At 41.9% G+C, this 17,026-nt stretch overlaps 2 protein-coding genes across 8 annotated transcripts in view; one reads left to right on the forward strand and one right to left on the reverse strand.

Annotated features, from left to right (window-relative positions):
- LOC102931952 (calcium homeostasis endoplasmic reticulum protein) overlaps positions 1-6,060 on the forward strand; it is a 17,035-nt gene extending 10,975 nt beyond the window's left edge. For 2 of the 5 annotated variants that reach the window (XM_037886072.2, XM_037886073.2), the window contains exons 16-18: positions 210-304; positions 2,948-3,133; positions 4,951-6,060. In XM_037886072.2, the coding sequence (XP_037742000.1) occupies positions 210-304; positions 2,948-3,133; positions 4,951-4,988 (319 nt within the window). In that variant the 3' untranslated portion in view covers positions 4,989-6,060. Of the gene's footprint in view, positions 1-209; positions 305-2,947; positions 3,142-4,950 lie in introns of those variants that run through there. The other 3 variants (XM_037886075.2, XM_043535810.1, XM_037886074.2) reach the window with 2 other exon arrangements.
- A 60-nt stretch (positions 6,061-6,120) lies between these two features.
- C25H19orf44 (chromosome 25 C19orf44 homolog) lies at positions 6,121-17,001 on the reverse strand. Of its 3 annotated transcripts, XM_037886076.2 has the most exons (9): positions 16,657-17,001; positions 15,492-15,542; positions 14,431-15,102; positions 13,761-14,121; positions 11,266-11,342; positions 10,361-10,856; positions 9,012-9,107; positions 8,734-8,900; positions 6,121-6,749 (listed from the first exon to the last, which is right to left on the reverse strand). In XM_037886076.2, the coding sequence occupies exons 1-9, from the start codon at positions 16,708-16,710 to the stop codon at positions 6,672-6,674; spliced, it is 2,052 nt and encodes a 683-aa protein (XP_037742004.1). In that variant the 5' UTR covers positions 16,711-17,001; the 3' UTR covers positions 6,121-6,671. The 3 variants fall into 3 exon arrangements, with proteins under 3 accessions (XP_037742004.1, XP_027690061.1, XP_007072179.1); XM_027834260.3 differs by lacking the exon at positions 15,492-15,542 and having other exon boundaries at positions 16,657-17,000; XM_007072117.4 differs by lacking the exon at positions 16,657-17,001 and having other exon boundaries at positions 15,447-15,506.
- Positions 17,002-17,026: the final 25 nt, after the last annotated feature.

The following is a 17,026-nucleotide window of genomic DNA, read 5'->3' on the forward strand; positions in this document are numbered from 1 at the left end:
ATCTGCTGCTGCGGTGGGGAGATGCATAGAATGTGCTGCAACAGGACTCCTTGTGTCTTGCCTTTCCAAAGGTTTATATCTGGCTAGTTATGTTGATCATAGAAGTTTAAACAATACATATGCATAAAAAATAAGTTATATGCAATATGTTTTAACACAGTGAAATGTTAAAATTCTAATGATAAATTATAACTTGTATTTTCTCTTAGCTCTGCTGCTGGTTTAGGCTCTAACTCTGGGCCTCCTATACCTGATTCAAGACTTGGAGAAGAAAATAAAGGGCATCAAATGTTAGTGAAAATGGGTAAGATTTATTGTCTTTGATTGAAATAATCATCCTGGGTCCTCCCCCAAATAGAACCTTTCACAAAGCAGGGAGGAAAAAAAAAGCAGCCTTCTGACTTTAGGACACAGTGTTTTACACCTTACTCCAGAAGGTCCTTGCTCTCCAGGGTTTCACGTACTGTATGGGTGAGAGGCTATAATGTAATTTTTATGGTGCCCCTTGGTTTGGACTCTTCTGCCTAAAGATAATTTGTCATGCTCCTAAAGAGTGTAGACTTCAGAAATAAAGCCACGCTGCATTCATAAATATGTGGGCCAGACTTTTTCTGATCCCCCTGTTAAAGTTGTGCACGCATTCTGCTGTTTAGGATCAACTATACTGGATAACTTCTCTAGATGACAAGCTTAATTGTCACATTGTAAAGGCAGCTACCACGTTCAGCCAACAGAAAAATGTGAGATAACAGGAAACTAACATTGAACATCAAGACCCGGGTCTAGTAGATGTGTGTTCTGAGCAGACTGCTGTGTGGTGGAGAGACCTGGACCACTGACAGTAGGCGTCGGAGAAGGCTAAGCTTTCCACAGCCACTGTCTTTTGCCATATTCTAAATATCAAGTGGGAATCCAAAGTTCCTGACACTAAAGTACTTGAGAAAGCAAAATTGCCAAGTCTCAAACACCGACCTCTCCATTGGCTTAGTCACCTGCAGCGTATGAGCAATGGATGCTCCAAGGCCACTAGGCTGACCTAGGCTCAGGTTCAAGGTCATTTGCAAGAGGGACTTGAAAACTTTCAACATCAACACTGCAAGCTGGGAAGCTGCTAGCAACAGGTCACACTTGGAGGGCTGTGCTGCATCAGGAAGTTGGAGGCTGAAGAGAAGTAGCTGAGAGAGAGGAAAGCAAAGAGTGAAGAGGAAAGACCAGCAGATCTGAAATGCTAGTAGTGTGCTGTCTTCATCTTCTGGCCCTTTGTCTTAGGGCTGCATTGTTCATAGAAAGACTTCAAGAATTAGACATTTTAGCCACTCACAATGCTGCAGCATGACATACAGTAACTGAACTACTTTGGTGTTTACACCATTCTTTTGAGAGGGATGGTTGCCATATATATCTGTATAAAGCACCCAGGACTAAATGCATTTCATATAGAATCATGTAGGGCCTCGAGGTCATCTAGTCCATCACCATGCTGAGGTAGGACCAAGTATATCTAGACCAACCCTGACAGGTGTTTTGTTTAACCTATTCTTAAAAACCTTCAGTTGTGGGGATTTCACAACTTCCCTTCGTAACCTATTCCAGCACTTAACTATCCTTATAGTTCAGAAGTTTTTCCTAATATCTAACTTAAATCTCCCTTGCTGCAAATTACTTCTTGTCCTATCTTCAGTGGTCATGGAGAACAATTGATCACTGTCCTCTTTATAACAGCTCTTAATGTATTTCAAATGAAGACTGTTAATGTGTAGGTGAATTGTGTGACTGTAGGCCTATTGCACCCAAGGAGCTCTGAAAATAACTGGTACCCCCTGCAATCGTGAGTGCCTGAGAGAAGGGATTGAGAGGTCGTAACTTCCCTGCCTTTGCTAATAGTAAATGAAACCAGCCATGCATTTCATTGTCCACCTTATTTTTGGCCTTGGTTGCAAAAGGCTGAGACTGGAGTAGGTTGTTTTGGAGCTTCTGTTGTAAACTGTTTCATCTTACAGCCTTGTCAGAAACAGTATTAACAACACTGTTTTATTGCAGCTCTTTAAGTACTTATATGGCCCCTATTGTCATAATTGATAGAGCCACTCATACTAACAAATTTGTCCTGACTCACCCCTTGTAAGGTAGAGAAGTACTACTAATAATCCCCATTTTACAGATGGGGAAGTGAGGCACAGAGAGGGGAAGTGAGGCACAGAGAGAGTAAGTGACATTCTGAAGGTCGCAGAGGAAGCCTGGCAGAGCACAAGCTTGAATCTAGAACCCCTGAATCCTAGGCTAATGCTCTAACTGTTGGGACTAATCTTCCTTCTAACATATTAGAATGCCAAATCTTGCAGTGCTGCTCTTGACTGCTCCATGTGTAATAATTTTTTAGCTGGAAATATAGACCTCTCCTTCTAATGATTATCTACTTTCCTCCACCCCAAACTGTCCTGCAGCAGACAGTTGTTCATCAGTCACTCATACAGGTTCTAAACTGGTTTTATGCACACCTTCATAACAGGGCCAGCTTAAGGCAATACAGGGCCATAGTCACCTTGTTATACACCCTCACCTGCCAGTCCCACTACCATGTTGAGTGGTAGTTGAAGGGGCCCTCATTTCCTTCTAGAGAAGCAGGGGGTATGCCATGGGCGTGGCAGCAAGGGGACTCCCCACACTAGGTACTTACTCCAGTAGACAAAATATATCTGCTTGGTTGAGTGGGAAGGTGGAGCCCACTGCACTCCTCCTCGCACACACAGTGGTGTCAGGTGGTGTTAGTGCCTCCCATTCTCCACAAAGCAGCAGGTCTTGAGATGAATGGGACAGTTCACCCTTCTCAGAGCTATTGTTTCAGGCTGTATCAAGCTTCTTGTACACTATTTCTTCACTTTTGTTTCCTGTAGAATTCACACTACTGAATTTAATAACAAGATGCTCTCCCATGTCCTTTTTATAGGATGGAGTGGATCTGGAGGACTGGGAGCCAAGGAACAAGGAATCCAAGACCCAATTAAAGGAGGGGATATCCGAGATAAATGGGATCAGTATAAAGGAGTAGGAGTTGCACTAGATGACCCATATGAAAACTACCGCAGAAATAAAAGTTACTCGTTTATTGCACGCATGAAGGCCAGAGATGACTGTAAGTGAATGTTGATGGACAATCTAAAAAGGTCCTGTGAACCCATTGTAGTTAATATAATAGCTACTTTAGCCCACTTGGCATGGGTTTCCTTAGACTATAAAATCCAGTGGAGGTTGCATAGGGAATCAAAAGATTAAGAACACAAATTAGTTTTATAATTGTTTTATTATTCATTTTTAATTTCTGGGTAAGTAAATGCTGCTCCCTGAATAACCCCAACACTTTTTCCTTGGTAAGAGCTGTTGTCACACTACATTACTCCTGGGGACATTCTGCACCAAAAAAATTAAAAAATTATGCACACAATATTTTAGAATTCTGCAAATTTTATTTTTCAAAACAACACTATATAATCACACCAGTTTCAATTATTTTGGTAATTTATTTCAAAATATGTGTCAGCAAGTATGTCTGTAACAATACATGGCTGTTACTCTGAAACCTGTAACAATACAGAGATGCACAGAAAAGGAGTAGAGTTAAAGAAACCCCTATGACAACCCAGTTCCTGTTTCTCTGCCCTCTTTCTCTCCCCCCCCCCCCACCCCACCCCACCCCACCCCTGCAGAGCCCAGCCAGGGGGCCAGATACCTGCACCCGCTCTCCTCCCGGAGCCCAGCCACAGGGTCCCCTGGCCCAGATACCTGCACACCCCCCATTCAGAGCCCAGACACTCCCCCCTTCCCCCAGGATCCAAAGGGAGAAACAGCCTGATGCTTGGTCCCAGGCTTGCATGGAGTTTCCTGTGTGCCTACCTGCTGCTGTCTCCTTCCCTCAGGGCATGCTGGGAACTGCAGCTGCCAGGAGCCCTCTAGCTCCCTCCCCCTGGTAGTGTCTTCTATGTGTGAGCTAGGCTCTGCCAGGTCCAGTGGCCCCTAGTGGCAGCCAACAGCACTGCAGCCCATTTATAGGGGGGAAAGGAAATTCTGTACACACATTTATTTCTGCATTGTGCAGCATTCCCCCAGGAGTACTACATACAGCTGCTATCTCTTTTGGAATACTTGGTTAAAACTGAAAAGACTATTGTAGTAGGAAAGAACTATGCATTTTCTAAATTTAATCTGAGTTGAGCTTTATTTGCAATTTGGAAATTCATGTGCATTTTTAATTAACCTCTTCTTTCATTCCAAGTCAACCACACTTATTTCCCTCCTCTACAAGCCATGTTTTGGCTGTGGGGTGGTTGCTAGGCAGTTTGTTTTTTTAACCTTCAGGAAACTAGATTTTATCAAACTATCGGGGGAGGATGGCTAATGGCTAATAGGGCAGGAGGAAAGGATGGGTTTGTGGGTACTGGGAGGCAGGCTGGCATTCCTGCCTGGCTTTGTCTATCCAGCTGTGAGCTGCTCACCCTTACTGTTGAGTTCTGCTCCTTTCCTAAGGACCAGAACCAGAGTGGGTAGGCACAGCACAGACCTGAAGCAGAGGCTTAGGAAAAGATGACACAAGTGTAACTTAAAATGGTCTTTGCCATTGTGAGTGGCACTCTGTGTGATGGAGAGCCTCATTTTGAGAATGAGGGAGGGACAGGAGTTGTAGGGGTTCTGAGTGACAAGTACCCTTGCTGAGTAAAGATTCACAAATAGCAATGGGGAAAACAGTAAGAGGGAGGCGCTGTGGGCAGGCAAAGTCACTTCTAGCCATAGCTCTATGGCTGTGTAACAAAATCTCTACTACCCCCCCCACCCCAAAAAAATGTGGAGAGAGAACCCATTTTGTGAATGGAGCCCTCATCCTAAACTGCATTACTCTTCAGATAGAACTGAGACTAACTGCAGAATGTGTAAGAACTTTTTTCCCTATTGTTTCAGTGAAGCGTGAAACCCAAGACCCTCCACCACCTGAATAAGACTCCCTGAAATCTGAAGAAAGATGTCTTGCATCTTCTACAAAAGATTAAACTTAATCTTGTATAAATCAGGATTAATGTCTGGAGGAAGTGACTTTAAATCTATGATGGAAAATGGAAGGCTATGACATGTATTCCAACATTTGTTTAGTGCTTTAAAAAGGCCAGTTGTTTCTGTTACATGTCTAGCGAGTTTAAAAATACCCATTTATTTTGCAAACTTTTAAAAATTAGTTGCCCCATTTTATACTAGAACTAAACCCCTGCCAAGCTATCCCTGCTCCAGGATTGTGATCCACTCATTCCTGTGGAATACAGATGTTACTTGTTATGGTTCTATGTCTCTTGTTCCATAATGTATGTTTTTCTCTCAAAGGTTAATTCTATTTGAAGTGGAGGGGTTGCTGCCTTGGGAGCAAGTCAGACTGATGCTGAACAGTGTATCCTAATGTCTAAATGGGGAATGAAGCACCTAATTCCAATACAGGTGACCTATGAGCACTGTATGAGCTTATTAGAACCTACTACACAACTTAAAGCCCCTATGCACCACCTGCTGCAATCACAATTCTATTCAGAATGTAGAGTGTTAACTGTTTTAGCCACTCAAGTGCTCTAAGATGTTCAGTGCTTTGTAATGAAAGGCATTCTTTAAGCTTTTTATATTTTTGTATATACCCTTGAATAAAAAGCTAAAACTAATTCAGTAGAAAAGACTTCATTTTCCCCACCCCACATGTCTAAATATGAAACATTCTTGGAAACCACCCTGCCTACAAAATACTTTTTTTTGTAACTGAATTCTGTTTCCAGAGACCACCAGCTACAACTGTTAGACATCCTTACACTGCACCTCCACTGCAGAGGTCTGCTGGATGGCAGCCTCTTCCAGAGCCATTTTTACAGTAAAAACAATCTTCAAAACCATCCAGTCCAATATGGTAAATCAACTTGTTCTAGATTTATTGTAGCTGTGAAACTGTAACTGTCTGTGAATCAGCAAAAGACATGTATGTTATCAACTTGTGAATTTTACTGTTTTGCCTTCAAATAAACACTTTTATAAAACTGCCTTTAGCTTGTTTTTCCAAAGTAAGTGGGTTGTCCTTAAGAAGATACTACTTTATCTAGGTAACTTGTCTGGAATTCACCTTTATTTTTAAGAGTAGGTGTTCTGAAAATTTTTTCTATAACAACTTGAAGACAAAATTATATCCATACACAGTTTGAAATGAAGCAGTGCACTAACTTAATATGATTGATATTCTTTCACTTTCAGACTCCTCACTTGAACAATAATGGAGGTTTGCTTTTTTTTAACCATATCACCACTATGTTAAATACGCAACAAACACTACATATAATCCTTTGTTTCTTTGCTTGCTAGATTTAATGTGCTGTTTCTTACTTAGAACATTTTAAGTCTAACTTACCACTGAAGACATGTAGGTAGTTAAAACTAATATTTGCTGTAGTGATAGGCTACTTTCTTGTCCTGAACAGCATGTACATAAGGATAAAGTTTACAGATGGCATGAATTCTTACCACATGCAAAATCAATTCAGTAGCAGTATCTGCCTTTTCTACAACAGTTGAAAATCTTATTTCAGTTTGAGACTTGCAACTGAAAATTCCACTTGTGAAAGTAAATCTGGTTATTCATTATGGTAAGCTCAAAGCAGCTACTGCTCTTTCATTTTCTGAACTTCTTCCAGTGCTTGCTCAATTGTCAGAGGTGGGGATTTGTGACTCTTGATGTACTGCAAAGTAACAAAAAGATTGGTTAATACGCAAATGCTCAATCAATGCTGAAAATAAGTTTGCCTCACAACACTTGTGCCTTTCTATACCAAGCAACAGAAGCTGTGGTCTCTATCCAAGCTGGTGGAGTGTGGCAGAGGAAGCCTCTTTCTTGTGTGTTTGGTGGGTGCAGTGGGGTGATAAAGAAGTTTGTAAGTATGTTCTTTGGAGTAGGAACTATTTCTCTGTATAGCATCTAGCACATTAAAAAACTCAATCAGAACACTATAAAGTGCTTGACTTTGCAACCACAGTTAGGAAGAGCTGAAATCAGGGGTGCCTGTGCAACCTTAATGTAGCCTATTGTGCATATGCATTAAGATCTTTAATTACACTTTCTACAGCTTTCCCTTCCCCATCCCATTCCCTGTGCATTGAGTTAGGCAGAGCTCTGTAGTGAATACAGCTGTTTGAGACCCTGTGCCTCATTTATTGTACAATGTGGAAGGTGTGTAGTGAACAAGGAAGATGACTGCAAAAAAGAAAGGGTAGTCATAGGGTTAAGGCAGTCAAATGGTGTCCCATCTTTCAGAGTTCTTGTGTGGTTTTTGGTAAATCTCTTAAACCACCTGGTTTGGTTTAACTGTATTCCTTATCCAGCTTGAGACAGCTGGGATACAAATTACAGGAATGCTGAACACATACAGCTACAAGTGATGTCAGTGGGAGATGTGCATTGACTAGAATGTGAAATACTCAAAACAAAACAGGCTCTTGGTATCATAAATTGGGCACCCAAAATTAGTGGACCGTTCACAAGTTTGGTTTCCATTCTCCCTATGTAAAACAGAGAAATTTCACCTTGCCTCTCAGAGCTGTTTTGAAAAATTAATGTTTTAAAGCATTCAGCTACTAGGGTAGTGAGCACTGCAAAGATTTATATTCAGGTGTAGGGTTTGGATGGTGAGTAGCAAATAAAGTCTGGGACCACACATTCAATAATTAAAAAAAACTAGCAAGTTCAGTGAGTACTGTATTCTGTGCACTGAATGAAGCAGGAGTCTCATGAAAAAATGTAATTAAAAAGCATAATGCTTAGGCACAAATGGCCTGAACTGAAGTTATAGCAGCCTTAATTCTGGCATTCCTAACCTGACTGCTTCACTTTGCAATCTTAACAGTCTTTTACCAGAACTTTTAGTTGCAATGTGGATGTATAAGATCACCTGCTTGGGTTCTGGCAAAAGGAGCCAGACACAAATAGTTCTCTGCAGGATCCAATGGGTCAAGGCTGCCTTCCAGTTAAGGATTAGTACCATGCCTTAAATTAGTGGGAGAAAATTGGTTCTTCTAAGATGTATGCTATGGATACTATAGGACTTGACCTATGGTAAAGAGTGGTTTTTGAGTTGCTAGATAACACTTAAGTGTTTAAGCTTTTGGTAAGCAATGTAACTATCTATTCCTACAAACTCAAAAACTTTTTCTAATTTAGATATAACAGCTAAGTAAACTCTACTTGTTAATCTAATGGGGGAACAAATGGTACTGGAAACAGTTATTTCTTTGCTACACACTTGCAGGGGAAGAGGAAGACTCTCTTCCATAAACATTTATGCTCTTGCCTAGACCCAGTTTATATAACACATGAACTGTCTTCTGCTCCAGACTGGCATTCTCAACATGCTATTAAACTCCACAGCCCACCTGTCCCACAACTCTGTTTCTGCATATCCAGTAGATTAAAAGCCAGGGCTGGTGTTAAGGGGTAACAAGCAGGGCAATTTCCCAGGATCCCATGCCACAAGGAGCCTCATGAAGCTACACTGCTTGGGCTTCAGCTTTCTGCCTTAGGCCCAGAAACTCTAATGCCAGCCCTGCTCTGGTTTGTTTTGGTTGACCCCATGAAACCAGCTCACACCTCTTGGGGGCCTCAGATCCTCTCTACCCCCATGGAGAACAGCTGCTCTAGACAACACTCAGTTTGTACTCTGTTGCAGTTACCTCCTTAGCTTCTGCCAGTGTGTGATATTGAAATGTCTCATTCTCCAATGACTCCACAAGTGATGTATGAAGATGGTGGATGGTCTCCACGAAGTGCTGGGTCAGTATCAAGTGCTGTTTTAACAAGTCATTCAAAGCAAACACTGCAGGACTGTATGCTGTCAGGGCTACAAGCAGGAGGGAAGAGAACAAGTGCTTTGAGTGTTGTAATGTGTACAGTGAATCCTGAACAAGTAAAGGACAACAGAATGAGTATTAGCTTCTTGCTTTTACAATACCTTCCATGGCATCCATGGTGACAACGTGACTGGCAATAGGTACCGGATCAATATAACTGCACCCTAGAGCTGGGCCAAGGATTGCTGTGCCATCCCCTATGTATAGGACAGAATCTTAGCATTAATGTTTCTGATAGAGTATTTCAGAACTAGAAGTATGCAGCATTCCCCTTTTCAGAAGTCTGTGTAGAATTTGTGCATAGCTTTAACCAGAGACTTGTACCAGTCAACATAGAAGCTGAAGACCACTGGTCATGTTATGCTACTGTCTTATTTGAGATGTCACCCTATTATTTGCCATGGTGTGGGAAATCACCATTTTATAGAAAGCTTCTAACCCTAGGAATGGCATAGGGAAGTGTTCAAGCACCTCAGTGCAGAATAGTTGTTTTCAGATGTACCTGCCTAGTTTTTGTTCTACTTCCTCATGCCTCCTGAAGAGCCCTAGCTACCCTCAACCATTCACAGGCAGGTGCCCTCCCTCCCGAAAGTCTAGTTCACGCAGAACTTCAGCGCTAGGCAGCGAATATTAGGAGAATCAGACCTAGAATCCTTCAGTTCAGGACCTGAATGGCAAAAGCCGCTGGTGCTTTTTTACTTTTAAAGAAGGGGACAGTCCTGGGTTGAAACAGCTACCTGCAGAAGCAGTACAAGAATCAGCTGCTTGACCTTTGTCACTGAGCGCCTGGCTCTTCACTAGGAAGTACGTTCAGTTTAAAGGGTTCTACGGTGGTAGGGTCGCTTGAGCAACATATTTATTTCATACCTTAGTTAAAAAATCCCATTTGAGGACATCATCTGAGTATTATTCCAAACCCCACTGTCTTACGAAGGCCTGTGTAGGTTCCAGTGCCCCTCAAGAAAGTCAGTTCCATCCCTCTGCTGCCCTTTAGCAACAACAGTTGGAGGTGATGAGCTGTACTATCTGGTAATGGGAGTATCTTTTGTACAGATTGCTGAATGAATATTGTGACAGATTAAAAGGGATCTTTCTGATTAATTCAGGATATAGTACCTGAACTAAAAACTACAGCTAGGCAAATCCAAACTGGAAATAAGGCATAAATTTTTAACAGCGAGAGTACGTAACCCTTCGAACAATTTACCACAGGTTGTGGTAGATTCTCTATCACTGGCAATGTTTAAATCAAGATGTGAAGTTTTTCTAAGTGATCTGCTCTAGGAATTATTTGGGGGAAATTCTATGCCCTATGTTATACCACAGCTCAGACTATATGATCACAATTGTCCCTTCTGGCCTTGGAATCTATTAATAGAGTTTAGACAACTATTTAGGATTAGCACTTGAATCCTAGAAACCCCAAAACTTTAAATCAATGTGAACTTACTCTTTGACCAGTGATAGGAGAATGGAGAATCAGTTGTCTGCACAGCCATCTCTTTCACAGTCACTCTGCTTACTGTCTCATGCCATTTTTTGTTAGACTGAGGCGATGAGAGTGAGGGAGAAAGGTCTTTTCTGGAATACATAGAGCTGTTAGACTGCCCCACTGTCATTTCAGACAAGGATTTTCTGTCTGTAGTCTCAGATACTGGTAGAGACAGAGATTTTTCAAAGTCTTCAGAATATTCTGAATTAACAGTGCTCTCCTCAGGTCCTGGAAACACTTGTCTAACGCCAAAATAGTCTGTAGAAATTCCACTTAAAACCTCAGAGATTTCAGCTTCAGTCATGATTTCCCCATCCATATCATTGTTAAAAGCAGCATTAGTACTAGTTAGGACACTCACCACTTTAAGGGGGGTTTGGTCATTATTATTCACAGGAAACACATTTGGTTCTGAGTCCTTGTTTGATTTTTTTTTTATTTGAATGTCTGTCTCCTGTTAAAAAATTCCATGAGTGGAGTCTCAGCAATACAAGTTGGAAAGGTTTGTTATATTTCTACAACGTTGTACTACAGTATAGATCACTTATGAAATATTAGCCTTATTGGTTGCTACAAACTTTGACCAGACTTATGTTTTCTTAATAGGAAATGAGTAACGTTCCCTTGAAATATTACCAAGAAAGGTAAGTCTAACTAACAGATAATGTGTAATCTACTAAAAGAAATTTAAAACCCAGTGAATATAATCTCAGACAGTGTAAATCTAGTTAATTTGCTTTCTACATAATAGGTCTAGGTAGATTATTAGAAGGTAAAATGGAAGCTGTTCCCTTCAAAACATCCATCTTCATTTAACACATGAATACAAATTCTCCTAGATAACGTAAGGATTTACTACTTACCATTTGTTTTAATGCTTCTCTATCACCAGAAACATTTGAATTCAAGTCATCAATGCTCAAAATATTTAATCTGAAGTCTGCAATTGAATGACAAATGGTATCACAGCAGGAAAGTTACCTTACATATTCCTTTAAAGGAGAAAAGGCCATACATTCAATACTGTTTTCCTGATTTACATATTCACTTATACAGATCAAGAAAGTTTTACGTGGTGTTTACTTCAGACCCTCCATGCCCTATCTATTAAGATCTTTTGTACTTTACAATTTTCTTGAATTGGAGGACTTTTTTTTTTTAAAGAGATAATCCAAGCACTGATTAAGTTAAATCAACTGGACTCATAATGCATGCAGATTCTCTTGTTTAATGTTGTCTAGTGATGGTATAAGAAAGCTATTTTTAGAAGTTCCATAAGACTGGTCAGAATGGTACTGTGGTCTGATGTTTAGAACAGGACTAAATCTCAGAATTCCTAGGTTCTATTCCTGGCTCTACCTTGTAATTGTTGTTAGAGTATGGACAAGTCACTTAATCTCATTTTGTCTTATTTTCCTCCATTTAACATGGAGATAATACCTTTTTGCTCGATGGGGCGATGAATTTGCAAGACTTAACTTATGTTTGTAAAGTGCCTGCCTGCATAGCTTGAAATGAAAGGCAATATAAATTTTACTGTATTACCATCAGTAATACATCACTAAAACAAAGTTCAAGGTAAGTCACTGTAAGGACTACAGTCCATAGTGATGGTGCAGCTTGAACCATAATCCTGATTTCTTAAATGCAATTGTCAACAATTATTTGAGCCAAACCAGAGCTAAGCATGAAGCTGCAAATGTAGACATGGACAAACTGTGTTCAGCACTGTAAACTGTGCTTGTCTAGACTTGCATCTTTACCAATTTCTGACAACTGTGCTCAGTAACAGTTTAATTCTGCAGTGCAGACAAGGCCTAAGCTAGATTCCACTGGGTGCCTAAGTCCCATTTTCAAATTATTTATAGCGGAAATTGGCATAGTTAGAGCAGAATGGTTCTACTCAGCTGTGACAGTCAGTTTCCCAGTAGACAAGCCCTGACTTTCATGGAGTCTTAGGCTCAGTTTGAAATTTGAAAATGGGACTTAGGCCCTTTTGAAAATTTTTCCTAAGGGCACATCCTGTTCTCGTTCAAATTCGTGGGAGTTTTGCGTTGACTACAATGGGAGCAGGTTTGGCAGCCTGGTTCAGACCGAAAACATTGGTTGGCCTAGCTATGTCACTCAGTGAGGGGAAAAATTCAGAAAAAAAATCAGAAAAATTCAGACCCCTCTCAAGAGACATTGTTAAGCCGACCTAAAGCCCCAGTATAGACACTGCTAAGAGGACACAGGCATGTCTGTGAGCTATGATCTATTTTGACATGGTTATAACCAAGCTTTCCTCACTTGTTCATATCATTAAGCTAGAGGTCGCGCACTTTATTTCTTCTGTAGACACAGGTCGTTGCACATACCAGGGACTTCTTGAATTCCTCCATTTCCCCCACAAGCTTCCCATGCCTCTCTCTCATCCCCCTTTGTTTCAAGGACACCCTGCAATCCTCTCCCTCTCATTCCAGGGATGCTGTGTGCCCTTTCTTACCATGCTAGAGGCTCTGTGTGTTCCCTCCTTCCTGTCTCCCATTCTTTCCACATCCAGTGCCAGGGTCTCTGTGGGCCCCTTATTTTCCCCTTCTACCCAGGCCCCCTATTTCACTGTGTGCCCCACCACATCCCCCTCCCCATACCACTGTCCCCCATTTCCCCACCTGCCAGGGTCTCTGTGTGCATCCCCATTCATCATAGTGCCAGGGTTCCTCATTCCCCCCACCCATGCCAGGGGCTCTGGATGCAAACCCATTGTTCCTGATCATTCTTATTTCTTTTCTTTCTGTTGGGAGATAAGTCATTCAGGTTGTCATCTTTTAAAAGAGAACTAGAAGATTGGGCAGAGATGAGATGGGGGATATTGTTATGCTGGAAGATATCAATGGCTGCCAACAACTTGTTCTTTGATCTATAGACAATTACAGAGGTGGTTGAAGCTGCTGGGTCTCCTAACCAGACAAAAAGGGACAACATGTGCCCCCCATTTCCCACCTCTGGTTTTCCAATATTTACCAAAATCAATAGGATTTCTGCTCATTGGTGCCTAGAACATTCTCTGAAATTCTGAACTAATCAGATGCAGTATTCAAAAGGTATCGTGTTACAGACAAAGAGAGAAATGCCATCAGATTGATTGTAGGACCTTGCTTCCTTCAGCCAATCAAAAATGGGGGGTGGGGGGGAAGGTTTACATTACATTAGAACAACATTGCTCAGAGCAAATCTCAATCCCTTTGACAGGATCTAGAGTTCTGTAGGATAAGTTTGTTGAATATGATGAGCTCTAATTTAGTTTGAGTGTCCATGGATTACATCAAGTCTGTTCAGAACATAAACAGAAATGTAAAATGAACTTAGAAAAACTCACCATTGGAACTGTCACTGGTTGCATTTTCTGTATCTGCTGCTTTTGAAAACAACTCATCCAAAGACTTGATTTCACTCCTTTCAGACAAGGACACCTGACTTTGTTTGATGTGGTTGGTTCTAGGTGAAGTGGTCTCTGCAAAGCTGTCTTTTATTGAAGTTGGCAATTGAAAAGACATACTAGTTGGTCTTTGCAAGTTTCTACTTGGTGGAGAGGGAGTTTGTGGATTAATTCTATCAGAGGTTCTTTTCTGAGAACTTCTGCTAAGTAGTGAAGGAGCGCTAAATAGATTTGTCAAAGACTGTTTTTTGGGTGGAAAAGATGTTCTTGGTGGACTCTTCATCTTGGACTTCATGAATAACTTGAAAAAGAGATTTATGTCATTACTTTACCTATTTTCAACCTTTACTAAAAGGTTTACTAACAACTTTTACTTTCACTGAAATTAAAAATACACCATATTGATAATAATGAATAATCTACCATTCAGAATGCTAAATAGAATTAGTAGTATGTCAATTGACCATTAGCTCTCATCTTATAAAAGTAGATTACAAATACTAGAAATTAAGTTGTTACCGTGTGTTAATTTTCTATAAAGTGATCTGCCATTTTAAACTGTAATTTCATAAAATGTAAATAACAATGTCTAACCCAGTAAAATTGTTACCTTTCTGTCAGGTTTAGAAAAATTGGTGACATCCTTCTGGTTCTCATTTTCACTGGAAAACTCCAAAGAGCTCCCTAGTAATTGTCTCATTTCCTCTTCATCACTATCTAGACCAAGTTGTTTTCTAATTGGCACTTTGTTTTTTGTTGTCTGGCAGCTACTTTTCCCCTTGAAATGGACTTTACTCAATGTCACATTTTCCTTGACTGTGTCATTTTTCTTCAGATACCTGCTACCTCTTGCACTCTCCTCCAGGCTGGATCTGGCTGATAAGTTCTTTTCATCCGAAATCTTCGGGTCCAATCCAGTATCAGAAAAATCCATCTGCACCTTTCGGGTCATGATATTGCTTTCTATCTGTGCTAGCTTTCTCAGAACGGCACTTGACCTCACCTTTGAGGCTGTATCCAGAGTTTTTTTTGCAACATGCTTGTTCCCCTCCTGCATGGCACAAGTATTCTGGTTCAGCTGGTTTCTTTGTGCATGCTGTTTTTTCTTTAGGAATCTGCTGTGACTAAACTGAGTTTCCACGAGGCTCTCCCTTTTAAGGTCTTTGTTTTTGTCAGTTTCCACCCTTTCTGTGTTGCCTATAGAAAGGGCACCGTTAGAGTCAGTAGGGGCACTGCTATGTTTGGACATGGTGAGTTTTTTATGGTGAGAATCCATGTGTCCCTGTGGAATAATTACAAAAGGAGGAAGATGAACAAAGGGTAGGAATAAATGCTAAATTTTCAGAATGGAGAGGGTTAACTAGTGGTGATTCCCAAAGATGAGTCCTAGGACCAATCCTATTCAACTTATTCATAAATGATCTGGAGAATAGGGTAAATAGTGAGGTGGCAAAGTTTGCAGACGATACTAAACTGCTCAAGATAGTTAAGACCAAAGCAGACTGTGAAGAACTTCAAAAAGATCTCACAAAATTAAGTGATTGGGCAACAAAATGGCAAATGAAATTTAATGTGGATAAATGTAAAGTAATGCACATTGGAAAAAATAACCCCAACTATACATACAATATTATGGGGGCTAATTTAGCTACAACTAATCAGCAAAGAGACCGTGGAGTCATCGTGGATAGTTCTCTGAAGACATCCATGCAGTGTGCCGCTCTGTCAAAAAAGCAAACAGGATGTTAGGAATCATTAAAAAAGGGATAGAGAATAAGAGGGAGAATATCTAATAGCCCTTATATAAATTCATGGTATGCCCTCATCCTGCATACTGTGTAGAGATGCGGTCGCCTCATCTCAAAAAAGATATGCTGGCATGAGAAAAGGTTCAGAGAAGGGCAACTAAAATAATTAGGGGTTTGGAACGGGTCCCATATGAGGAGAGATTAAAGAGGCTAAGACTTTTCAGCTTGGAAAAGAGGAGACTAAGGGGGGATATGATAGAGGTATATAAAATCATGAGTGGTGTGGAGAAAGTGAATAAGGAAAAGTTATTTACTTGTTCCCATAATATAAGAACTAGGGGCCACCAAATGAAATTAATGGGCAGCTGGTTTAAAACAAATAAAAGGAAGTTCTTCTTCACACCACACACAGTCAACCTGTGGAACTCCTTACCTGAGGAGGTTGTGAAGACTAGGACTGTAACAGGGTTTAAAAGAGAACTGGATAAATTCATGGAGGTTAAGTCCATTAATGGCTATTAGCCAGGACGGGTAAGGAATGGTGTCCCTATCCTCTGTTTGTCAGAGGGTGGAGATGGATGGCAGGAGAGAGATCACTTGATCATTACCTGTTAGGTTCATTCCCTCTGGGGCACCTGGCATTGGCCACTGTCGGCAGAAAGGACACTGGGCTGGATGGACCTTTGGTCTGATCCAGCGTGGCCGTTCTTACGATCCCTTGTTGATCGGACACTACTGAACCATGGGAGATCTACTGCTGATTTCCCGCATGATCTTAGACAAGACATTTAATCTTCCTCAGCTCCCATTCTCCATGGGTAAAATGGGGATAGCAGTATTTCCTTCCTCTACCCTGTGCCTGTCTTCTCTATTTCAACTATAAACTTTTCAAGGCAGGGACTGGTCTCTTACTGCGTGGACCTAGGGTCCGCGCCCTCGTGGGCCTCCAGGCGCTTCCCTAGTACACACAGCAGGCACGACCAAGCCTGAAGTGACCGCGACCCAGCCCCTCCCCTGCACCCCGCACAGGCCACCCAGCGCCGGGGCCGATGCCACAGCAAAGCCCGTGACGGGAGCCCGGACCCCACCTGCCGCCCCGCCCGAGGGCTGAGGTCGGGTGAGCGCAGCGCTTCCCTCCGCATCCCGGCGGCTGCCCCTGCGGGGGCCAGGCTGCTGGAGGCGGCACCGAGGCTCCCGGCTCCCGCGGCCTGCGTCCCTGGCCTAGAGAGGACGGGGTGGGCTCCGCGCCCGCCAGCGGCCCGCCCCCGGCCACAGCTCCGCACTCCAGCCTTGCCCGTATTCCTTCGGCGTCCCAGCAACGCCGGCCCGCGCTGCACCGACCCGTGATTGGCCAGCCCGCCCACTGGCGCCGCTACCGTAGCGATGACCTTTCATTGCCTAACGCGAACCAATCACAAAGCCTTGTCTCCGGGGCGCAGGCGTGTGGCTCAGCGCAGA

This window comes from Chelonia mydas, chromosome 25 (genome assembly GCF_015237465.2).
Source record: "Chelonia mydas isolate rCheMyd1 chromosome 25, rCheMyd1.pri.v2, whole genome shotgun sequence".
Lineage (NCBI taxonomy): Eukaryota > Metazoa > Chordata > Testudines > Cheloniidae > Chelonia > Chelonia mydas.